The sequence below is a fragment of the Choristoneura fumiferana genome, chromosome 6 (assembly GCF_025370935.1).
Source record: "Choristoneura fumiferana chromosome 6, NRCan_CFum_1, whole genome shotgun sequence".
Taxonomy (NCBI): domain Eukaryota; kingdom Metazoa; phylum Arthropoda; class Insecta; order Lepidoptera; family Tortricidae; genus Choristoneura; species Choristoneura fumiferana.
Window position 1 is genome coordinate 18760743 of NC_133477.1, and position 26342 is coordinate 18787084.

At 38.6% G+C, this 26342-nt stretch overlaps 2 protein-coding genes across 2 annotated transcripts; one reads left to right on the forward strand and one right to left on the reverse strand.

Annotated features, from left to right (window-relative positions):
- Positions 1-10005: 10005 nt before the first annotated feature.
- On the forward strand, positions 10006-15058 carry LOC141429264 (trypsin, alkaline B-like). The gene is made up of 4 exons (XM_074089543.1): positions 10006-10111; positions 11122-11281; positions 11865-12117; positions 13215-15058. The coding sequence occupies exons 1-4, from the start codon at positions 10066-10068 to the stop codon at positions 13503-13505; spliced, it is 750 nt and encodes a 249-aa protein (XP_073945644.1). The 5' UTR covers positions 10006-10065; the 3' UTR covers positions 13506-15058.
- A 1638-nt stretch (positions 15059-16696) lies between these two features.
- LOC141428723 (3-hydroxyisobutyrate dehydrogenase, mitochondrial) lies at positions 16697-20131 on the reverse strand. Its single transcript, XM_074088736.1, has 4 exons — positions 20020-20131; positions 18054-18264; positions 17344-17500; positions 16697-16873 (listed from the first exon to the last, which is right to left on the reverse strand). The coding sequence occupies exons 2-4, from the start codon at positions 18257-18259 to the stop codon at positions 16718-16720; spliced, it is 519 nt and encodes a 172-aa protein (XP_073944837.1). The 5' UTR covers positions 18260-18264; positions 20020-20131; the 3' UTR covers positions 16697-16717.
- Between the last annotated feature and the right edge of the window lie 6211 nt (positions 20132-26342).

Sequence of the window (26342 nt, forward strand, 5' to 3'; positions counted from 1 at the left end):
GTCGCGTCTCGGAGTGGATTGACAGTTTAGTGGAGCCGCAACCAACATGGTGGCGCTACCATTAATGTTGAAGGGCTATATCTCACCGGGACACCATAGCGGACTATCGCATTACCATGATTTCTTTAAGCTTCTAAATCGAGCCACCATGGGACACCAGAATTGCTGCAGTAGCAAAATGGACGTCGAATAGTTAGTTATGCTGTTCGTACGACGACAAAGAAAGTCGAGCAACAAGTTTCTCACTAGATCTCACGGATCGACTTGTGATGGAACAATAATGAGCAGCGCTAACCGCATGGACCCAATTTAGGACCAACGTCACTATTATCCAGGAACTCAACATCAAGAATCGTCTTTAAGACGCGCGTTTAAATGTTCTATCAATGAAATATGATCACTGAGTCATTGTCAATCAGGATAATCATTCAAATCAATATTACGGACGAACTGCGTAGTAGACGAACGACCAAACGCGATTTGGACGAAAAGCGTACCTGTTGGACCTACAGCTTATAAATCGCTACAAGGGATTGTACCCTAAAGGTTTTGATAATCTCTTTTGATGGCATGGACTTACTTTGAATTTTCACTGCTACTAGACTTTCCCTAAAGTCTTATACCTTCACGCATCCACCAACGAGATGGACGGATGACCGGAGGCCTTCTTGTTTAACGGACTCGGAAACATTACTGGTTTCACCGCTACTTTCTGCCACACGATATGGTATTCTTATATCGTAGAAAGAGATAGCCAATGCGATCGCAGTTGTCCGAGCGTTTCACAATATTACTTCTAGTTAAAGCCGCGGGTGGATGCAAACCGCTTCCAACCGAAACAACTGTATATAGGTAGTTTATATGTCAGCGGCCGAACGTAAAATCCGCCAGATCACGAAATTCCTAAGCACATCATGAAATGGCGCCATTTCATGAATTGGCTAAGAGACATCCGACATACCGTTCAAAACTCACCGTTTAACGCTTTGCCTATAGTGACGTTTAGGCAGATCACGAAATTCCAATTCATATCATGAAACGTCGCCATTTCATGATTTGGCCAGTTTAGGCAGATCACGACATTCCTAGGCATATCATGAAACACCTCCATATCGGTTCTGGCACATCGCCGGCAGCTGCCGCAGCAGGCTCGCTTCGCTCGCTCGGCTCGTGCGTTGTGGTCACAATTCAAACTAACCACTCCTCCTATAAGAGTTCCATTTTTGCCGGCTGAGGTATAAATGTACAAATAGAAACAAAAATACATGACATCCATAGTAGGGCATTCGCAGATCCAATTTGGCATCGTGACGTGGGTATGGGGGAAAAAATTGAAAATAAATTGATCGTGTAACCCAAGCGTGGAGGAGAGCAATCGCTTAGAAGGAATAAGATTACGCACGGGCGTGTAGTTGCGGCGTTACGCAGATTCCAGGAATGAGGTAATGTTTTCATTATAAATTTAAATGCAACAGATTGTAGAACAATTGCATAAAACTCGTCGTTACACCCGAGACGCTTACACTTGACTGCAGCATCATCATCATCATATTAGCCGTTCGCATGCACACAGGCCTATCCTAAATGAGTTTTATGAACAAGTTATACCCTCTGTCTTTCACTTTGTTTGCGAGGTAATTAAACAGCAAGAGTGGAAACAGTTAGTTTACTACCCTATATTTCATCCATAAGCTAAAATGTATGTTACCTACGTAAATATGAATTGTGTGTGCTAGGCAACGGATAAATATGCTTAAATAAATAGATACATGCTTAAAAAAATATTAACCATCAAATGTGTGTCCCGATGGGGGATCGAACCTGGAACCTCAGGCTTTGTAGTCAAGTTCTCTAACCTCTGGGCTATCCAACCTGGGCCTAATCAACTAGTAAACATTTATAGAATCCCTAATTTAGGGACGTACTTCATTTTATTAATATTTTTCACATCAACATGGTGGTGTGTTCACTGTACCTCTGAGAATATTAGTACTCGTATCGTATGAAATTTGAAACATATAATTGCATCGGGAGCGCCAAAGTTCGCATACTCTTCGCAAGTGATAGCGTAATTTTGTCCGAATCATCGTTTGTCATAATTTATTTCCCACTGAAACCTTAAATTTTCTGATTTTTTTTATGGTTATCCTATAGAAAACTATAGAGGTCAGGTTTGTTTTATGGGCCAATCAACTTTTTTACCGACACTGATGTGTCCTCGATATTTTTCAAACAATTGCAGATTTTTGTAAGTACATGTTTTTTCTGTAATTTAATAGATGGTGTACATGAATAAATACCATCCTACGTAAGTTCAACCTATTAAACCGTGAAATATCTTGTTGGAAGTACGATTTTTTAGTAACGCCAGAGACAATTTTCGTAACGCAGGAGATGCCCAAAGTGTCGGTAAAATAGTTGATTGGCTCTTATAACACTACTAAACAATTATTGGGTTCAGGGAAAAAAGAGTTATGTCAAACGACCATTCTGACAAACAATACATTCGGACTTTCAATAAAAAGTATGCGAGCCGATATGGACCCGTTAGCATCTAGTTTGGTTGATGATAGTTGAATTTTATGTATGTGTGACATATTCTGTGTCTCACTGACGTAGCGGTCGAGCTCGCAGAACAGGCAAGGTAAATGGTTTTAGCTATCAAATCATCAACATAACGCACTGTCTTAAAGCTCAACATAAGTAAACAAACGAAAAGAAATATGACTTGATTCGCAAAACCAACATCTCAGAAGCAGACTGGCGTTCCGCCCAACATAACACGTCCGAAGAAAGCATTCAAAAATGAATTTCTTGCTTTTCAACAATTGAAAGAAAAACCGTTCGTTATTCCTGGCATGCGCAGCCTTTTGGATGTTTCTTTCGGTGGCACTTCATAAAAATTCGTCGAAACTGGCGGAGCATGGAGGATTAAACCGAAAGGAGGCACCATACGCGGTAAATTGTTTTTATTTTTATTTTTTAACGTTGGATGTCGTCAATCACGTAATTTTTCGGCATCAACATTTTTCGAAAAGAATGTCGTTGTTATTTATGTAGGTAGGTCAAAAACGCTGGAACTTTTTACAACTGGTGCCATATTGACATTCTATACATCTGCCAAAGAAATCATAGTCAAATTAGTTATGCTAAGGTCTCCCACCCAAATGAGAAAAAGAAAACTAAAACTAATAGGTATTATATTAAAGGAAGGTTTTCAATGTTTATAATGCTAATACGTTGTCTGAGAAAATAATCAGCCCTATGGTCACCTGTGAGTCGGATCAGCTTATTTTCTTTAAATTATACATACAGTAACTTGAATTTCATTTACAAAATCACACAGGATATCATACCTGGTTACCACCGGTTTTGCCAGAGCGGAATATCTGACATTAACATCTCCGGTTGGCTTAATACTCTATGGCCTCGCCCACGGATCGCTGGGAAGACAAAAGAAATTGTTCGTGCCATGAAAAACAAAGTCGGGAAAGCTTTGGGACTGTCAACGGGATGCTACGCCTGTCCGAGTCCAATTTTTTTGCGTAGTGTTTGCTCATGTGTGTTGACTGAAGGGAAATCAAGACTTAATGAACTTAAACTTCTATTTACACCTTGTACAGGATGTTTTTTACTGCACCGCTAAGGTACGAAGGCCCATTCTTGAAGCTCCACAGTGTACTCGTAACTCTGTTTATGGTAGCTTATCTGGTCTGGCTCTCCACTCAGTTAACGACGTAATAATGGGTAACGTAATAAAGCCGTTTGAGGAGAGTGTTGTGACAAAGTTGAGAAATCTCCTCTGTTGCAAAATTTAACCACACATCACACAGCTTAAAAACAGTGGAAATTACAGACTCAAAAACTGATGACAATATTTAACATAGAGAGCTAACATTTGAAGGTACCCCTGATAAAAAAATGGGCAGCTTTGCAATTTAAATAAACTTAAAGCCCAGCATCGCGGTGGATGCAGATAGCACAAAACCGGTCTGAGTAGAGAACCTTGGGAGAGTCCTATGTCCAGCGGTGGACGTCTTTCGGCTGACATGATGAATATGATGATGATGATGATGAAAGCCCGGCAGCGTTACTATGTGTAGCAAAAACTCTGGGTGACCAGAGTAGGCATTGTGGCAGTCACTTAGATCCGTGTCGTCCCATAGTCACCAACAGTCTGTCCTAATAGTTTTGATTTAAAATTTGGCTCAAATATATAGATTGAATGAGTTATCATCAACAGTCAAAGGAATAAGCGGTAGGTTGAAAAAAATGATCACCATCCCAAGATTATAGGAGTGGCAGTTCCAGACGTTTTGATACTATTAATAATGCCTCAACCCTGGGTTATCAATTAGCTTTAAGTTAACTCTGGTCCCTAAGGACTTGCACGAATCAGAAAAATAGTCAGCATGAAACAGAATTTCCACCAGAGATGTGCGAGTATGTGTTGCGATTGCGAGGAAAAATGTTTTTTATTAACCAATAGAAACGCTTCATTTACCTCGCCTCGCTCCGCTCAGCTGTTTCCACCAGAGATGTGCTGTGCGAGGATGTGTAAATAAAGCTTTCTATTGGTTAATGAAAAACATAACCCTCGCAATACATCCTCGCACATTATTGGTGGAAACGCTGCTTTAAACTTATCTTAAACATATTTTCATTCCAAAAAAATAGTAAGTATGCTTATCTTAGAAAAATTCCACATGATAATCTGTTGCCTCAAACACCGGGTATGCCTCATAATCTTGTTAACTTCAAAAGGGCCACGTTTGACATTTTTGCTGTAAGTTATTACTGTTTTTAATCTATGGACTATAATGGTGGCCGCAAACTATTAATTCAATTAGCAACGCAGTGTTCAGGAATATTCAGGATACTGCAATGCGAAAACTCGTATCAACGCCATCTATATTATAGACATGACAACCCTTACGGAATTTCGAATAACATACAGGAAGTAAAGAGCGTATCAAACGAATGTCAAAGACTCCAAAACAAACGTATCCTCGCCTCCGATCCTCGCACATTCTTTGGGTCTTCCACCACGCTGACAGGCAAGAGCCGCTTAGAAAGTACTTACGCCGTATTTTAATCACGAAATACTACAATTGTAACGCAAACCTGACGCAGCTTATCATGTCAAGTTTACTGACAAATTTACAAATAAATATCGATTAGGAAAAATAATTCTTGTTTCACTGCATAATTATCATCAAATTTCGATACAAATAATAGATTGTTTCTCGACAATTATGTCCCTGACGCTTGTCACGTTGGTGATAAAGGGCCCAAACGCAGCCCAAGACAACTGTTTTGTCCCAACAACAGTATGCAATACATCATTTGATAACCGCTCTAATTACCGAACTTACTTAATTAAACAAAAACTTGGCGCGCAACAAAATATACAACTTTGATTAACAAGCTCGAACTTTATTAAAAGTTAATCAAAAATTTGAATTCGTTGCGAACTTGCGGTTGTTTACGGCATAGCGCTCTTTTGTAATACTAATTGGTAACTAGGTTTAATTTGTCAAAATATGTAGAATCTGGCCCGCGTGGGAACTGCGGCCCAAGCCCTCTCATTCTGAGAGGAGGCCTGTGCCCAGCAGTGGGACGTATATAGGCTGGGTTTTTTTTTAATGTAGAATCTGAATGTATCCGAGAAAGCTATGTTGGCCTAGTGATTTGGCCTATGCCCTCTCAAGCCTCTGCTTGAGATTGCTTAGGCTCGCGGTAAATTTCAAAAGTAATTTCAAACATGAATTTCAAAAAGTTCAACATCTCAAAAACGGATGAACCGATTTTGATAAAACATATCTAAAAACCATTGCTAGAAAACCTGCTTTCAAATAAAAAAGACCGCATTCAAATCGGTCCACCCGTTTAAGAGCTAAGGTGCCAGACACACAGACACACATAGAGGTCAAACTTATAACACCCCTCTTTTTGCGTCGGGGGTTAAAAACTCAGAGGTGCGAACCCGGGTGGGTTTGAACCCACCATCTTCTGTTTGAAAACCGCAGATCAAACCACTATTCCACCATGGATACGTTTACTTTAATGTATTTGTCAGAGTTATACACTGCATTATAGCACAATGCCTGCTGCTTATACCAATACCACCTGTATAATGCAATGTGATTTGCAATGAATAATTTTGAATTTGAATTTGACAATACAAGAAAGTTGCCACGGTAAAAACACTAGTGTACAAGTACCGTCATAAATATTTATATCAATATACTACTAAAACTCTAGTTAATATATATTAATTAATTAAATAATTTTGACGTCAACACAAAGTGGGCCCTGTAACAGGACCAAAAAATTAAACTACAGCTTCCACTCTTCATCTTGAGCAAATTTAGTTCAAAATCTTTTGAAAATAACTTGTATTATAATTTTTATATTGTAGTTAAAAGTTTAATTGGACAAGCAATGTATTGCCAAATCGCGTCATTTTGTTACGGTATAAATACCAATTAATTTGTTAGGAAAACATAATGATAAAATTACTTAGTTTTTGAAATTTGCAGAACTAAAGTATGTAGTTCCATTTGAGTAGCAGAATCCGTGTTTTAATTTTTTGCTCCTGTTACAGGGCCCATCCGGTATAACGATCGCTACTTATTTTCAAAGTAAGTTTTCGATCTACCTCTCGCACGTAAAGCTTACAATATTTCACCCTGACTGTTCGACATCTTTAAAATTCAAATATTATCGTTTATACCAGCCTTAGAAATTGGACCCTGGCCAAGTAAAATAGGGCTGCCCAATAAAATTTCACTTAAACATAAAATTTTAAAATTTCACGTTACGGCTTTCCTTCCAAGCGATCTAAAAGGGCGTAAATACCATCTTCTCTCTGTTTGAAACAAACCTTAAGCATAGTATAATAGAGTTAACTTTTTCTTGTCATTTACGTGTTGATGCGTCAAAATATTGTTGTTCTTATAAAATTGGAAGTCACTGTCGGCAAGTAATGGTCGTTCGTGACGAGAATTTCATTTGAATTTTGTCGATACAGGCCCTATACCACGAATTGCAAAATTCGAACTTCGTATTGCCGTCCCGCTGACGCTAATAATATTTAATACAAGAGTGAGAGGGATGGCACGATACGAACTTCGATTTTCGAATTTCGTAGTAGCACCCCAGACAATGTTTAGGTTGGACGTCGAACAATTTCTCATCACCATCATCATCAGCCGGAACGCTGTTAAACAAAGACTTCCCACTTAGAATGCTATCCTTCCTTCCTTACTATTATAAAGGGGAAAGTGAGTTTGTTTGTTTGTTTGTTTGTTACGCTTTCACGCCGTAACTACTGCACCGATTCCTATTAAATTTTGCATACGTCATATTAGAGGTCCAGAATAAATAATAGGATATTTTTTATCTCGAAAAAAATTGCCATTCCCAAGGGATGAACAAAAGTTTGTTTTTGTATTCTAACCGCAGAGCTGACTGAGCTGACTTAATAATGTGTTAAAAAGCATGCTTGCTTGCTTGCTGCACCATTTCTTGCATAATCACATGCTTGCTTACACGATTGCTTCCACGCTTGCTTGCATGATTTAATGCATGCTTGCTTGCATGCTTGCTTGCATGCTTGAATGCAGGCTTGAATGCATGCTTACTACTAGCACTATTTCTTGCAAAATTTCATGCTTGCTTGCATGCTTCAATGCATGCTCGAATGCATGCTTGCTTGCACTATTCCTTGCATAATTACATGCTTGCTTACATGCTCACTTACATGCTCACTTGCATGCCTTCTTGCATGCCTGCTTGCATATTTGTTTGCCTGCTTGCATGCCTGCTTGCATGTTTGTTTGCTTGCTTGCATGCTTGCTTGTATGCTTGCTGACATGCTTGCTTGCAGCAGAGCTTGCAACATTCCTTGCATAATTACATGCTTACTTACATGCTCACTTTCATGCTTGCTTGCATGCTTGCTTGCATGCTTGCTTGCATGTTTGCTTGCATGCTTGCTTGCATGATTTCTTGCATGCTTGCTTGCATGCTTGCTTGCATGCTTGAATGCATGTTTGCTTGCATGCTCGAATGCATGCTTACTACTAGCACTATTTCTTGCAAAATTACATGCTTGCTTGCATGCTTGAATGCAGCTTTGAATGCATGCTTGCTTGCATGCTTGCTTGCATGCTTGCTTGCATGCTCGAATGCATGCTTGCTTGCACTATTCCTTACATACTTGCATGCTTGCTTGCATGCTAGAATGCAGCTTTGAATGCATGCTTGCTTGCATGCTCGAATGCATGCTTGCTTGCACTATTCCTTGCATAATTACATGCTTCCTTACATGCTCACTTGCATGCTTGCTTGCATGCTAGAATGCAGCTTTGAATGCATGTTTGCTTGCATGCTCGAATGCATGATTGCTTGCACTATTCCTTGCATAATTACATGCTTGCTTGCATGCTTGCTTACATGCTCACTTGCATGCTTGCTGGCTTGCTTGCTTGATTGCTTGCTTCTTTGAAATGTTAATGGTTAACGCGAGCGAAGCCGCGGGTAAAAGCTAGTAGTAAATAATTAAAAACATTTACGTATTTTAGGTATAATTTTGATACGATAACCCATGGTCTACAAAAATTAAACTAAAAAAGCTGGCGCAGCGGCTGAAGCGGCCGAGGGCAGGAAAATATTAAAATACCAGGGTCTCGGTTCAGCATATAATTTCGTTACTGACGGATTTGAGACCCTGGGTCCTTGGGGTCCCGGCGCACAAAATTTAATTAAAGAAGTGCAAAAGCGCCTGGTCGACACTACTGGAGACCAAAGGGCTGGTAGCTAACTCTCTCAACGAATCGCCATCGCCATTCAACGAGGGAATGCTGCCAGCCTCTTGGGCACCATGCCACGGGGGCCTTTTTAGGGTTCCGGAGCCTAAATGGCAAAAACGGAACACTTATAGTTTCGTCAAGTCCATCTGTTTGTCTGTCTGTCCCAAGCAGCAAAAATTGGTTTTATAATTATCCTGGAACCACCATTTTATCAGGACTATAACGGGATAGTAAGTCTTATAACAACGGAAAAGGGCCCAATTTATAGGCATACCTTTTCTTGTAAGACATCCTAATAGACTTGGTGACTACCACTTAGAATAATCCATATACTATATTTATATTTAATATTTAATTTAATTTATTTAATTAATATTATAAATGCAAAAGTAACTCTGTCTGTCTGTCTGTCTGCGATCTTTTATTGCGAAAAAGAGGCTTTAAGGGGTTGAAATAGGGGATGAAAGTTTATATGGTGGAAGTTCGTCGCTGTCGAAGATAAAACCATGAAACTTGGCATTTAGGCACTTAATAAGAAATAAGTCGGTATATGTTTGAGCTTTTTTGAAAATTCGACCTGCGAGGAGATGAAATAGGGGATGAAAGATCATAGGAAGGTCGTCATTCATCAAACAAGGACAACATTACATTATATCAGGCACATCAAAATAATCAGTTAGTGATGAGTCAGTCACTCATTGATAATTGATTGGATTATTTATGCTAGCAGTTGAACTAAAATTCCAGGTTTTTAAATTTCCATTAGAATTCCCAATTCTTAATTTAAATTGTTTTGAGAACGTTCGCTACCATTTGACAACTTTGACATTAGTGTCACGTTTTGTGATTGGGTAAATAATAAAATAAGCCAATCGCAAGCAAGACTGCTACACGTCTCGATACTAAAGCCATCTAGCGAAATTTCGCCTCTCAAGAAAGTCTTGTTTGTCCAAGCATTATAACGTGAAGTCACAAGTTACTTACTCTATCATATTTCTGAGCTCAATGTTTAAGATTGAATACAAATTAATAACCTTTTTTATTTTGGCTGAAACTTTGTTTTTGCAATTATCAGTTTCTTCCACGGAGTCGGAAAATTAACAAGATAAGATAATTATTTTAATTAACAATATAACAATATCCTCGTACCACTAATGATAAAAACATGTAGATAATTGTGTGAGTATTTTAAGTATATAAATACTTAGGTTTTGTTGTAACTAGTTAGAATTATTACGGAAAAACAACAATGCGTGCTGTCCTTTTGTTATTTACGAGTTTGGCTGCTGCCTCAGGTGAGACAATTAAAATTAACAATACAAATACATTTTATACGAGTAAAGGGCGGTCTTATCGCTATATATCATTTTTTTCTATGAGTTGCAAAATAAACTCAAAATTTTAGTGACAATGACTCAATTTCGTCAGTAAAAGTTTAGTAACTATCCTAACTAAGACAGTATGATACTCAAGTAAAGTAGCCGCTTTAAAGGCGATGTTTTGTTTCCCCGGTTCATCTAAAGGTAATACTTATTCACGCCACTCTTTCTCATTTCACTGAAACAGTAGTAATATAACACGCTTTAATAGCAAATCACAGACCTTGCACACCATTCTTGCTCAAAGTACATCCTGAGACTATTCTACAAGCCCAAACTAGGCTAGGTCACGTTGTTCTGTCTTGGCGTTCGGTGCCCACCTTACTGCTCCCAGATCAGCTTCATGGCATGTTATTATTATATGCCAAGTTAACCACTACCTGATGAGTGTCTGGACTGGAATGGACAGCGAAATAGCTAGCCCTGCCTCCGAATGCGTTATCATAGACGGACCTTGATGTTCTGCCTATCAATAAGTTATCATTTATTTGATAATCAGGTAGCTTGGCTCAATTTGATTCTTAAGTTATGATTGGTTTTGGTTATGTCAGTTTGTATTTTCGATATGGATTCTTAAAGTTTCAGAACCCGAAGAAAAGCGGAAAATTTGTTTTTTTACAACTGATTGTGTGCTTGATTTTGAGGAAGAATTTGTGTAATTTGAAACAAGTTTACTTTTGAATGATATTTATATTGATTAGTTCTGCGTGGCATATTGATTTATAATAACATGGAGGCAAAGGAGGGCGAGTATTAAGAGGTAAAATATTGTAGTTTATTGACATTAATCTCCGAAAAGTAACGCCTGTATCAAATTCAAATTCCAACGATTAATTGCCAGATTGGCGATAATCATATAAGTACAGGAGTTACATACTTAATAGAACGTCAGTATCGCTTTAATCATATTTTTTTAACATTTGCAGCGTCAGATAGAATATTCGGTGGTTCCTTGACCACCGTGGAACAGTACCCACAGGCAGCGGCGGTACTCTCGACCTCTGACCTAGTGGTATTCTACCAACACTGCGGAGGCACCATCCTCAATGCCGTAGCAATTCTCACGGCAGTCCACTGTAACGGCAGGTAAGCATGTAATAAACAAAATCCACTGAGATAAAGTCCTCGAAAAATCGCCGAACCGGAAGACGAAGCGTTGGCAGGCCTCCCACTAGGTGGGCTGACGACATCGAAAGGGCTGAGGACAGGCGAGTTGTCGTTCGTTGTGGCGTTCTAAGGGGAAGGTCTTTACTTCAGCAGTGGACGTCTTCCGGCTGATAATAATGATGATGACTGACATACAAGGAAATGAGTGTGCGGATTTTAGGACCATTCCATCATTGGGTCTTAGTGGAGCAAACGAGGGTCATGCCAAAAGAAATTAGATACTTAAAAACTACAAAGTTTATTCTTTATCATTGTTATCAACTTTTTTCAAGAGTCCACATCACACTTTTCCAACCGGCTAAACCATTTGGAAAATGTCAATGACCATTCTTCTTTGGGTACGTCAGAAATTTCATAGTTATAGCCAGCCAGGCCACCTTCTTTGCTTTCAATTCGCCTTCCTCTTAATTTTTGCCTGGGTTTGCACGACCAAACGGTTGAGAGGGTATAGATCAAATCACTAGGCCACCATAGCTTCGATTAACCTATTTAATACTTTCAGAATCGAAGCAGGGAGGCTCCGCGTGCGCGTTGGCTCCTCATTCGCCAGTAATGGTGGCTCTGTACTTTTCGTTCAGAGGATTATCAACCATCCCAACTACAATGCAAATACCAGGGACCATAATATTGCTATAATTCGCCTACAATCATCTATCACCTTTTCGGACGTCGCGCAAAGAGGTGCCATCGCTGGCCCGTCGTACAATGTGGCTGACAACCGTCCTGTATTTGCTATCGGATGGGGTCTCAACCAGGTACTTATTTTTATTTCATCATATTTTTTATATAACTAGTATATAATTGTAACCGATCGCCTGCGCGATGGATTGCCTAGCTTAAAGACTCTTCTTAGGAATTGGACGATTTGGATTTGGACCGAAGTCGATGGTGGGAGCATTCGTGCTCGTGCTACAATGATCAACCACGGTCACAGCAGTCATGATGGATGGATGCGACCAAGAAGAAGAAGAGAATATATATAGCATACCATTACGAGTATTAGCACGAAGAACAGATGGCCGTTGGAACTGCAAAGTTGTCAAATGGAACGACATGCAACGAGATGGACGAATATCCTGGTTAAATTCGTAGGCAACTAGAGGTCTATTGTAACATGGCAAACCTCCGCGGTGCGCAACTGGCCGCTTACAGAAGAACAAAATTCTAAATTGTTGATACTCTTTTGTTTTTTTTCCGTGATTGGCTCTACTATTTGGCAAGGCGTAAGCCGAAATTTGGTTATTTATAGAAATAATTAATATTTTTCACTTTGTAATAGCTAATTCACTGACTTTTACTTGTGATATAAGGGCTGCCACTTTATTGCAGGTTTTGTAAATATTATTTGCTCTGTTTGTAACTTTCATTCTTGTTTATATTGTGTGAAACCTAATCCAAGTCTCGTTTAGCTTTATTTCGCTGGTACGACACTATATAACGAGACTTGGATGGGTGCTGCAAGCAAGCAGAACAACAGGGTGTTTTATTCCAGCCCTTCCTTTTTCCTGCTGAATCCAAATCATCATCTCCACTTCCTCTCCGTTCTGCTGCCTCGGAGCAGATCGCCGGCGCGACTGGACGCTTTGAGGCTACCTCAACTCTCTGCCCTGTTTTTCTACCTGTCCTACAAGTCTCAGGCCAGTGTTTTTTTTTTTAAATTTATGTACAAGAGCAGCATTTTCCTTTTGTTTTATAATTTTATTTTGTAACCACACGACTTTTTATTTCTCCGACCGGCTAGCCGGTTACATTGGCGCCCCATTGGTACCCATAGTACAAGCTTTGCTTAGCTTGGGAGTAAATTAATTGGTGACAGTTGTCAGTTGATTATTTATTTATTTATCTTTTTTAGTTTGGAGAGAGGCCGGACCAATTACACCATGTACAAATTAACACAGTGAACCATCAGCGATGCCAGCAGATCTTTGGAACAAACTCGATCACTGACAACATGCTTTGTGCCCATACGGAGCAGCGTGGGCTAGGCGGTTGCACCGGTGACGATGGTGGACCGTTGCTCCACAATAACGTGGTCATCGGCGTCCACTCCTTCCACGTTGGTTGCTCGCTCACCGATCGACCTGGTGTATATACCAGGGTGTCACGATACACTGATTGGATCCTTGCTAATGCCCGAAGTTAGTGAATGTGTCAAAAAGAAAAACGTCCGCAGGGCCTTGCTGGCGCGGGTGCACGGAGCGGGCGCACGTCTGCAGGCGCTGGTGCAGATATTTGAAATCTGCCGCACGCAACGCGCGCACTTAGCTTTGCTCATACTTTTCAAAAGGCGACAACCCGCTCGGTGAACCCATGCATTGCATGCGCGTTCCAATACGGTATTTGACAACTCCTTAATTAGCCTTATCTTAATATTATTTTGAAAATTTATATATACAGATAGTGTTTAGCGAAGAGAAAATTTAAATCGGTTGAAAATTGAATTTATAGTGTTTTTTTGAAAAATCTGTATACCTATCTCAAAGTCAAAGTCAAAGTCATCTTTATTAAATTTAGGCTATAACAAGCACTTATGAATGTCAAAAAAAAATCTACCACCGGTTCGGAAAAACCTCTATTGAGAAGAATCCGGCAAGAAACTCAACGAGGTATATTTTTTTTAAAACAGATTTACAATATTATTAAATGATATGTATACATCACAAGTATTTAATCTCTTTCTCAAACGCTTTTTTCTATGCAGCAAGTATGGCGGTACTGGCATGTGACGTCACATGCCAGTATGTCTTTCTCTGTCTAATCTTGAATTTAAAACCATTATAACTTTGTTATTTGTAAAGGTAGCTTAAAAATTGTTTCTCTCTTCGATAACAGGCATTGTGAATTTTGTAATTTATAAAACATTATACAAAATAGTCAAATATATGTATAGTCAAATACCGTATTTCCGAATTTCTTTTTTTTGTCAACGTATTTTTTGGGCACGGTGTAAAATCATTCTTAGTCATAAGAGTTGTGTTTTATTGAAAGGCATATCAAAAATGTTATCTTTAATATAACGTGCACACATTCATGATAACCAATTTTTCTTTTATAAGTAAAATGGTAAAGGACAGCGAGTTCTAAATTATTCCAACCACTTACTCAAACCCAAACAAGGCATACATTTTTAATTTTCCGTTGGCGACGCCATATTGAATTTTTAGCCTACGAGAGGACAATGGGCCGTCCCGGCATAATCATATTTTTGGCGACACAAAAGAGTCCTTACATTAATGTGACTATGTAATGAATGGAAGTCAGCCGTATAGACTTTTTTGCAGCCTTTTTAGAGGCCAAATGTGCACAAATAGTATAAAAAAAATATATATAAAAGGTATTTTAAAATTCATCCGTTGTATTTTATTCAAAAGGCTTTTGGGATAGATTGACTAAAAAGTCCTGTCAGTAATTTACAGTTTTTTAAATTGTGCTTTAAAATGTTTTCATACATTGATAGAGCATACGAGCGTGCGGATCACCTGATGGGAAGCAATCACCGCCGCCCATGGACACTGCAACATGAGAGGTACGACAGGTGCGTTGCCAGCCCTTTGATCTAGCGTCCTTTAGTTTTTATTCTCAAAATGTTATATAAATCTAATCACAAATTGAAAACGGGCAAGCTTCAAACAATATTGATGTTCCGAAAATACAAACAGAATGCGTATTATTCCGAGACAGTTTTTGTCTCTAATCGTTTGGGTACGGTTGTTAGGCCAAAGGCTTTCAGGATATTTTTAAATTTTTAACAAGTTCGTCGTACCTTTTGGCGTGTTATTGGTGGGTGAAATTTTGCCTTTTCCAGACCGGTATTCATGGAAATAGTTATTTAAAATTGTAGTTGCTAACGTTTCGTTCATACCTTGCTTCATTTATCCCATGATTTCTCCCAAGATGAAAAACCCTCTCGCTCACTAGTGAAGAAATAATTTAATTTGAAGGTATTATTTTTTATTTGATTTTGTGTCATTTTCGACTAAGAAAAAGTATAATTTATTCACTATTCGCAAAAACAGTTTTATAGTACAAGTTATTACTACTTACTACCACGACTACTACTACTACTACCACCACTACTACTACTACAACTACTGCTACTAACTACTACCACGACTACTACTACTACCACCACCTCTACCACTACTACAACAACAACAACAACAACTACTACTACTACTACTACTACTACTACTACTACTACTACTACTACCACTACTACCACCTACACGGAACTCTTCAACGGTTAATGGCCATCGATTTGAAAGGTATGCAAATGTAGTTTGGGTGACAATGCAAGTAAAGTCGGCAAAAAGCTTGTATTAAATGATTTTTTACCAAAAACTTATTTCGCATTTGTTGTCAAAGACGAGTATGATATCAATGGTCGCCGATAAACCGATAATACGAGTATATTAAATTAATGCATTCCTGGATTGCAAGCAGGTCGCAGGTTGTCGAAAAGAATGCACTAATTGATTCAAATTAATTAGGAAACCTAACTGAGCAGTTGAATTCTACCTAGTCATATAGCATTCTGTGAATAATTGGACGTTTAAGATGGCGAATTATAATTAATTTTTAATTTGAACACCTGAACTTTCTCGTTAGGTTAACTATAGGTGATTAAAAAATAATTATTATAAGGTTATTTCTAAGGGTTTTTTTGTAATACTTCACTTACTGAAGCCGTTGCTTACCCGTTTGTTTAATAAAATATAACCAGCTTTTCGGAAGGGAAACCTCATAAAGGGGTTTCCGTTTCAACGCTAACGTCTATTAATTATCCCTTTACTAATATAGGATACTATACTATATATAGGATACTGCAAATATATTTTTGACGATAGAAACTCTAGTAGAGTCGACGGATGACTAAGAAATAATAAAAATGACGATAAAATGCGGGTAGTTGTGCGCCGGTGTTAGCTTCGTCGGGCAGTCGCGCGTGCAGAGCGGTGGCGCGTAGTGTGCGTGTTGCGGCAGCCGCCGAGTCGCGTTCGCGTGCTTCTGAGAAGATGGGCTACGAAATAGCCCGAAACATGTCGAGCTAAACTCGGTTTAAGACGTGAGTTATCCGTTACAATATCATTTAATATGGATGACTAAGACTTTGTCACCTTTGATAAAGTAACCACTCCACCGTAACTTGTAATAAGAAGTACTTTCTGTCATTGTAATACTCTTTAGAATTGGGGAAAACCCTAAAAGGGTAACCCCTTCCTACAGCTAAGAGGGTAATCAAGTGGTCTGTTCAATAAATGACTAAATCGTTAAAAGGCTTTTACCTTTTCAAGAGAACAATAATGAGGGGCTGATGAAAATAACACAAAAGAGTATCACATCACATGATTTATTTTACTTCTTGTCTTCCTTCAGCAGCTGGTAGATGAAGGAGAAGTCTTTTTGTCCGTAGCCTTGTGCTTGTACGGTGCGGTAGATCTGAGTGGCGACAGCTCCCAGTGGGATTGGTGATCTGATGCCGAGGGCCATTCCACTAGCTAGCTCCAGATCCTGAGGACAAAGTATGTATTGTAAATATCGTACAATCCGACGAGGATAGGTTAGGTTCGGCCCGCATAGAGGAGTACTTATACATTGCGCTTGTTTGTAAGATTGTATGATTAATAAATTTGCTATAGGATGTAGACCGTACCTTTATTGACCTACCGATATTTAGACACAACTACCAGCAATATGACTACGGAATAACAGAGCGCAATCTACCTGACATAAGCATCCATCCACAAATTCTTCAGTTCCGAGAAAGTGCTTCTTTTACTTTTCTCCTAATCTTTTAATTGAGAATCGATAATAATCATTGTTTGTGTCTATTTTATTTTAACTTTCGTTATCGTTATCATCATTCATCAGCCTAATCCACAGTTGACCTAAGTTCACTGATGAACATAGGTCTCCATCTTAGAAAGTAATAATGAACGACGATTTGCCACCTGCATCCACCCAATGAGCAAATTCCTTACCTTAACCATAAGTTCATTCTTGAATCCTCCGTCGTAGTTTCTGCTGGAAGGTGCGGTGGGAACTAAGCCAGGAACGGGGCAGTAGACCTCAGTAGACCACGACCGGGCCGAGGAGTTGTTGAGAACGTCTAATAGAACTTGAGGGTCGAGACCCATTCTGAAAAGTTATCAAAATATTGGTTAATTGGAATCTTTTTGTATTTTTTATTTCAATTCCATTTTTTTTGTTACTTTTACGGTCATCCCGTAAAACCCATATCGAAAATACAAACTGAAATATAGCTGCAAAGAAAAAACAGAAAAATAAGGCCAGCGCAGGGAATCGAACCCAGGTCCTCGGTATTCCGTGCCACGTGCATACCACGTGCACACTACATCACCACTGGTGGTCCGCTGGTGGGGACTGATGCTCCAACGATTTCAATGAAATTTGGTAAGTAGGGGTTTTCGGGGATGAAAAATTGATCTAGCTTGGTCTTATCTCTGGGAAAACGGTTGTTACCGAGTTTTAGACCGAGCGGAGCTCGGTCGCCCAGATATCAATAATAATACTAGATAAAGAATGTGTGACTGAAATAAAGCTGCTGTCTATCTGAGTTTTTGCTTCCACTAGTTCCACTTTTTTTGCAATTAGTAATTCTAATTCTTAATTCTTCAGAACTTCAACTCATTTCGCCATCTCCGTGCAGATACAGAATAGTTGCCCTTACTTGATTCCCATGTTCATGCATTCAGCAGTAGCCATGCCGGTAATGCCCATCAGCATGTTATTGGCAAGCTTGGCGACTTGGCCGGCGCCCGCGTCACCACAGTGGAACTGCTTGGCACCCATGGCTTGGAGCATGGGCAGGGATCGGTCAAAGTCCTCCTTGCGACCTCCTGCCATGAATGCCAGGGTTGCGTTCTGGGCGCCCATCACACCTGAGAAAGATTAGACGAAAGAAATGTAGGTATATTTTTAGCAAAGTAGACTACGCAGAAGATTTAGACACGTCTATGGCTGGGGTGAAAATAATGGTTTGTTAATTATCTATTTATTAAGGATCACAAACATATTACATCATATTTTATTTTTACATCATACAAAAACATAAATAGCTTAGAGAATAATTATATTGAAAAATTTCGCAAACTGCTTGAGTTAGTGAACATTAATTATGATGAAGCAAGCTTCATGGATCTATATTTCTTAATTAAGAAAAAAATGTAACGGGCAAAAATAAAAAGGTAAGAAGCTGTCGTGATCGATAGTAGTAGTTATAAAATGTTACAGTGTTTATTACGAGTACACCACCTCCCCATTTCTTCCGAGGATGTCGTAAGAGGCGATTGAGGATATAGATTAAGGTATACCGTAGGCGACAGGCTAGCAACCTATCAGTATTGTACCGTTTTTAAAAGTGGCACTAAGCGGTAACGTTTGGGAATACAGACGTGATGTGTGTGTGTGTGTTTAATACATTAAAATATAATAGAAATTTGTAAGACTTTAGGACTAGCTATCAAAAGATAATAATACCGTTTACAAAACATTTTACTTATTTGAATAAGAATCGGGTGGGAGCAAAGGGCAAAGTTACGCAACTCAAGTTTTAAGAGGTATCGCATTTTATCACATCTCTCTCTAGAAGCATCACAATAATAATTTTATTATTGTCAGTGATTTCATTTGACCAACATCTGAAAATAATCTTATCGCTGTTATCGCGTTGCTTTTCAGCTTTGTTAAATCAAATAATGTGATAATTGTACGTTTTAAGATAACGATGGAGACATATTGTATTCTAACATCGTGTAGGTAAAATTTATTAAGAATTCAGAGGGCGTATAATTTTCAATTCACGCATTTTTTTTTTTTTTGTTTCCACGATAGTGAAAACAGGATTCAATTAAATTATATTATTAGTTATTAAACACAAAAACAAACATTAGAAAAACACGGAATAACAAAAATTGAGCGCTATTCAGCATAATATTGCGGCACCCGCAACGCTTTTCAGTTGGACCTATTAAAAACTAAACAAATACACACGGAAACTGTAATTAACGACAAAAGTACGAGTAAAGTAAGGCCGACAGGGCGGCTGTGATCAATAAAAATGGTCTCGCCGGAAGACCAGGGCTGACTCCATCCCAGGAGCTCGCATTTATGCTGAGGCGAGACCTTTTCGCTCTCACATGCAAAATTTTAATTTTTTTCTTTTTCTTTCTTTATTTTTGCCAGCGGACGTACTGCTGGACATAGGCTCCCCAAGGCTTCTCCACTCCAGACCGGTTTTGTGCTTTTCGGATCCACCGCGATCCCGCGACTTACCTTATCTTGTACCTTGGGGAAAATGCCTTAGTCGCCACGCTTGTCAGGCGGGTTGGCGACCGCAGTTATACCCGATAGTTCGGAGGACGCTGCGGCCCATCTCCGGTTTATCCCTTAGTCGCCTCTTACGACACTCACGGAAGAGAGGTGGTTTAATTCTCGCACCGACACCACACGGCAAACTACTTTATATTTTACGTCATATTATATATTTCTACTATTTTTGTAATTTTCGTGTGTATCATGTGTGTCGAATAAACTTTTTTCATTAATTAATTAATTCATAAAGTTAAAGCTGCCTCTTAGAACCAAAATATTGGTTATTTATAATAATGTCAAATCTTTTATTAAATTATAAGTACCTCCTGAAACGGGAGCATCGATGAAGGCTACCCCACCCTCGATGGCGACGGGGAAGATCTGCTTTGGCACGTTAGGGTCCACGGTGCTCGAGTCAATAAGCAAGGAACCTTTGGGTGCCTGGAATATAATGATATCAGCTATTTAAAAAGACCTACCACTAGTGGCTAGCCTACTGGTTTGACCTATCGCCTAAAGACCTGAGTTTTATTACATATATTAACCATAAAAAATTGTAACAAATAGCATCAGTAAAGGTACTACACTAATAGTGTGCGTGAAATTCTCAATCTATATTCCAGTTGCATGACGTAGTATGAACTCGTTTCCCTCCGGGTTGCCTATTTTTTTACTGGCCATACCGACACTACCTCCAAGGAGGTGCACCCGAAGCCATATCTATCTAAAACACAGTTTTCTGGGTTACCTACCTAACGAAAATGTTCAAGCCACGCCACTGCAATAAATAAGAAGCAACAGCCTAATTCTAAAAGAAGGCCAAATTAAAAATATACGTTAGAGAAAATCAAAATACGTGGTGTACAGTCAAGGGCAAAGATATCGACACGGCCAAAGTTGCAAAAATACGTATACACGGCCTTAACGTTAAGTGCATAAAGTCGTGTATACCTATTTTTGTAACTTTGGCCGTGTCAATATCTTTGCCCTTGACTGTACCTGGGCAGTATTTGTTTAGTAGACATACAATATTATTATTATTATTTAAACATTTTCAGCAAAACTCACGTGTTTGATAACGCCATCTTTGCCAAGGTATGCGTCCAGCACAATTTTGTTACTCGGCAGGATGGAGACGACAGCATCAGCAGCCTCCACAGCAGCAGCGATGGAACTGGCTCCCTTGACGCCGTTCTTGGCCGCGGCAGATACTGTCTCTGATGAGGGATCATAGCCTGTCACGTTGAAGCCCTGGAAGTGGAAATAAGGAGTTGTATCACCCGCCAGTACCAGCAATACAATTATTAATGTATACTGAAGACATTACGGTTTGTCCAGGCTAGTCTATTCTATGTGAGGGCAGACAGCGCTAGTGTTGCCTACCCTTACATCGGCTATCCTGGACATGTCTCCAGTATAGGTACGCAAGAGCGGATGTAGGTCTACTAGAAGTTAGCTTTATGATTGACATTATGTCAAATCAGTTAACTTTGCACCCATTGGGGTAGAAACTGTTAGGAGTGGAGTTCAAAAAGTTAACACCGATAGTTAGAATTAGTACGAAAAATGTCGGTTGTGACACGATACTAAAATGGATAATTTTTGTGTCTAGTTTAGTTAGATTATGTTATTGAGCATTCAGAATAAAATTACATCATTACATTAGGTACGTATTAAATTTGAATTAGGTAAATTAAAAATAAATGTCGAAAATAAAAACACGACGAAATTTAGAAGTGAGTGACGCAGCAGAACTTCTTCCATTAATCAGTGGTTTTGTATCGATGACCATTTAACGTGGTCCAAAATTTTGGATTCCACCCTTACCAGCTTTGCCAATTCTCTTAATACAAAAGCGAAGCCAAAATTTACACGATGTAACTAAATTATAACTGTTAATTAAGACTTATTTGAATTGAATCAATCGATATGGACAAGGGTCACGACAAGTCAAGGATTAATAGCAAAATACTGTTCTGATCATTCAGTGATTTATTTAGTATGCAGAAGGTTTTTGGATATAATCAAGTTTAAGGCACAAGTGTCACGGCGGTACAGTCACCTGCATAAATATCTGCCACAGCGGAGCGTGCAAAATTATCCGACACGTCCTACCGACCCTAAAAATTAAGTCATATCAGATATTATGCACGGGTTGTATCAGATAATGGTGCTAGTAACTGTAGTCTAATAAACTGAATTATGTACAGTCAAGGGCAAAGACATTGACACGAACTGAAACAAGTATAAAACAAAAATTGTAACAAGTAGCATCACTAAAGGTACCTACTAAACTAATAGTGTGCGTGAAATTCTCAATCTATATTCCAGTGGCATGACGTCGTAAGAACTCGTTTCCCTCCGGGTTGCCTAATTTTTTTACTGGCCATACCGACACTACCTCCAAGGAGGTGCACCCGAAGCCATATCTATCTAAAACACAGTTTTCTGGGTTACCTACCTAACGAAAATGTTCAAGCCACGCCACTGCAATAAATAAGAAGCAACAGCCTAATTCTAAAAGAAGGCCATTTAAAAAAATATACATTAGAGAAAATTAAAATACGTGGTGTACAGTCAAGGGCAAAGACATCGACACGACCAAAGTTGCAAAAATATGTATACACGACCTTAATGTTAAGTGCATAAAGTCGTGTATACATGTTTTTTTGGCTTTCGGGGCTTTCCCACTTTTTGTTGGTTAGGTTATTTTAAATCGGTTTCAGTTCAATTGACAACTCAATATAATGATCATTTAATTGCTTTGTCTATTGTATTGGGTATTTTCTACTCTTAAACCATTTCTTAAACGCGCAATCCCAATACAATCATCAACAAAGAATTTTGTAAAAAATATTCCAAGTGCTTTCTAAGCGCTCAATTCACTTTCCACTGTAAAAGCTACGCCTTTTACATCAAACACAAAAACCACCTCAGAAAATAATGTCAACATTCCCATCATAATCCGACAAAACTAAACAAAGGCTAATGCAGCCAATCGCGACCCTTGTCCCGGAAAATGTATCCATCTCCATATTTTACCATATTTTTTGCATGAATTGAAACGATTTTAATTTGAAATTTCGTGAACCTCGCCCGCCATTACACGACTTTTCGGTTTAAATTGTGACTTTTATATTAAACGTGGAGAGTAAAAGGAATGAGCCTAGAGGGATATAATGAATAAGATATTGGGTACATTCTTGGAGTAGTTATTTTGCCAGTGTCTACCTTTAATGACACTTGAACAACACCTGAAGTGATGACCACGACCACTCTGTCAAGAGTGATACCGACAAAGAAGAAGAGACCTTTAATGGAACTACTGCATTTAATTTCCGCACTAGATCTGTTATATGACAAATGTAAGAAAGAAAGGAACTCATAAAGGAACACAAGCGAACAAGTCAAGTAGTCTAGGCTTCTATTAAGTAACTTATCCAAACTTCAACAGTCAGGACCCATTCAAAGTCGTGGCTGTCTTAAAAATTCCCAGTAATAAGTCCAACTGTTGAAATTTAAGTTACTTAATAGAGTTCTAGACTACTAGACTTGGACTTGTTTTATCCAATTATTATTTAAAGTTTTTTTAAGACAGTCGATTTTTTGACGATCCTGTAAAATGATAGCCAGTATTTTATGCGACAGTTGTATAAGAAGGGTCAAAAAAGCGAGTGGCGTGGGTTTCGATATGAGTGTAGCGAACATTATAAGAAGAAGATGCCACGAGCTTTTTTTTTCTTACTTATACAACGTTGCATACTTTTTCTAGAATCCAGCGTTAGAAGAGCCCTGCTTCGAATATACGAGATGTGGGGTCATTCTAAATGCTATGTGCATTTAGAATGACCCTCATCTCGTATATTCGAAGCAGAAACCTATTTAGATTACCAATATACACAATGCACATTCTGTAGGTAATTCGGTATTTATAGGAATCCTTTCAAACTTCCTTTTATTCCGTGAAGGCTAGACGAAACATGAATAAAAAATATTAAGAGAGTTGGCGTATAGAGATAAAGTTATTTATTACTATTACACTTTGCTCCATTTCCTCATCTCACCTATGAAAACGGTAAACAATTTTCCAAGTAACCGAATCCTGATTCTAGTCTTTGCCGCTTAACATTAGTTCTGTATCCTTTTCTCTCCTGTTACAGATGAGTGAGACGTATGAGAGGTTGTTGCTTGGTTGGGTCAAGGGTCAGGTTCTTTTAAGGGTAAGAATCTTTTGCTTGTATCAGAATGCCATCGAGCATTTAACCAACGAGAGACGTCGACGACGTAACCTCTATTCAAAGTATACGGGCCATACAAGTTATGTTTGACAATTTAATTATATATGAACTAGCTGTTGCCCGCGGCTTCACTCGCGTTAAATTTGGGGTAACACAGATCATTTACTTTCTATGATCTTTATTTTCGTATTTTAATTGATTTTTCGGAGGATTATATTTGCAAATTTTTGAATTTAAAAATCAACCTAGATGATCATAATTCGTTAAACTTTGTACCCCTGTTTCACATCTTTAGGTCAGGGGTGTAATTTTAGAAAACCCACGTGCTTCTTTGCCCGCGACTTCGTACCTACGCGGCATAGGATTGTTCCCGCGGGATAGGAATAAGTAAATTCAAGAGAAAACCACACTGTCCGCTATTGAATTGAAACAGGCTTCTATTATTTCGGGTATCGATTTTTAAAACTTTTACTAATAGTTTTTTTTTAAATCCACTCTGTTTTTCCAGAGATTCCCCAAACAACCAAGAAGCAGACAAAAGTTAAATATAACGTTATGCGTGCGTACAAAATTTGAGGGTTGCCCTCGATTTCCCTGAGATTCCGTCATCAGATTCTGATTTGGTGACAATGGGACTACCTCAGGAGTAGATTTTATTTCGAATAAAAAATTATTAAAAAAATCGGTCCACAATTAAGCGAGAAATCGGTGAACAAACATAAATAAATATATATAGCGAAAGTATAACCTCCTCATTTTTTTGAAGTCTGTTAAAGAGCTTTTTGCAGCGTACGTGCAGTATATACATTTGAATTTTGAAATTTTAGCTTTCTACAACCAGTAAAACGCAAAATCCTGTTTTTTTTCGTTCCCATAAGAATTTCGCGGAAATGCTCTATTAATGCTCCCTTACACTCTCCAAGGAACATACTTGCCAAGTTTCAGACTATCTACGACCAGTAAAAAGAAAAATCCGTTTTTCCCTGTTCTCGTGTGAATTTTGGACAGTCCTCTCTTCAGTGCTCCTATACATTGCCGAATTTTAGCTTTCTACCAGTAAAACGAAAAGTCCCATTTTTTCCCTTTCCCGTGAGAATTTCGGCAAATTATCTCTTAATGGTTCCACAATAATACTAAGTAATGCTGTTTAATGTAAAATTGCAATAATACTAACGATAACCCTGTTGTTTTTCCCGTTAACGTCAAAATTTTGGAATCCTTTTGTAGTTCTCCCCTACACTCCTCTCCAAGGAACCTAAATGCCAAATTTGAGTTTTCTACGATCAGTAAAACGAAAAATACCGTATTTTCCCGTTTCGGTTGGAATTTTGGAAAGTCCTTTCTTAACGCTCTTCTACAATCCCCAAGCAACCTACATGCCGAATTTCAGCTTTCTAGGACCATTAAAATGAAAGATCCTGTTTTTTCCCTTCCCGTGGGAATTTCGGGAAATTATTTCTTAATGGTTCTCTTCACTTCTCAAGCAACTTACATGCCAAGTTGCAGCCTTCTGCGACAGTAAAACGAAAAATACCATTTTCCGGTTCCCGTCAGAACTTTGGGAAATCCTTTTGTAGTGTTCCCCCTACACTCCTCAAGGAACCTATATACAAAATATTAGTTTTCTAGGACCAGTAAAATGAAAAATCGATCCCGCTAAACTGAATATAAATCCCGTTTTTTCCTTATCCGGGGGATTCCAAAATTCCTTAAAACTGTTTTTTACTATTATAATCAACTACTTCTATGCCAAATTTGAAGAGTCTAGTAATTATAGTTCATAGAATTCAGTTAAACTGAATATATAAATCCCGTTTTTTCCTTATCCCCTTGGGAATTTCCAAAAACCCTGAAATCGATGTTTTAATTACTGTATACCTACTTGTGAATCAAAATTTGAAGTCTAGTTATTACAGTTACTGAGATAGGGTCACTCGGAATCGAATTATATAAATCCCTTTTTTCCCTTTACCGTTTAGAATTCCAAAAATCCTTCCTTAGTGGATGCGTAAATTGCATAAGGTATCTATTTGCAAATTTCAAGTCTCTAGGTCTAGTGTTTGGGCTGTGCATTGAAATATCAACGATTGATTTTCGATTGACTTTGTCCACCACATTACCCCCTTCCATCAGGGGTTGAATTCTCAAAAAACCTGAAACACGTGTTTTACTTATTTGTTGTTAAGAATACCTCCTGTGAAGTTTTCGAATAAAATAGTCTAACTAATCTTGTTTCCCCATACTAACTTTGGACCCCATTCACCCCCTTAGAGGGTGAATTGAATTAAAAAAATCCCCTAGACCATAAAAGGAACCTACGTGCTAAATTTGAAATCCCTATAGACACCAGCGGTTTGGCCTGTGCGTTGATACAATCAGTCAATCACTTTTGCCTTTTATATATATAG

Excerpts from the sequence above, each read along its gene's own strand:
- LOC141429264 (XM_074089543.1), top strand. The coding sequence starts at position 10,066 with ATGCGTGCTGTCCTTTTGTTATTTACGAGTTTGGCTGCTGCCTCAG. Across the intron at positions 11,282-11,864 it reads GCAGTCCACTGTAACGGCAG|AATCGAAGCAGGGAGGCTCC; the intron begins GTAAGCATGTAA and ends TAATACTTTCAG. Across the intron at positions 12,118-13,214 it reads TCGGATGGGGTCTCAACCAG|TTTGGAGAGAGGCCGGACCA; the intron begins GTACTTATTTTT and ends TATCTTTTTTAG.
- LOC141428723 (XM_074088736.1), bottom strand. The coding sequence starts at position 18,259 with ATGGGCGCCCAGAACGCAACCCTGGCATTCATGGCAGGAGGTCGCAAG. Across the intron at positions 17,501-18,053 it reads TGCATGAACATGGGAATCAA|AATGGGTCTCGACCCTCAAG; the intron begins GTAAGGGCAACT and ends ATAACTTTTCAG. Across the intron at positions 16,874-17,343 it reads AGAATGAACTTATGGTTAAG|GATCTGGAGCTAGCTAGTGG; the intron begins GTAAGGAATTTG and ends CTTTGTCCTCAG.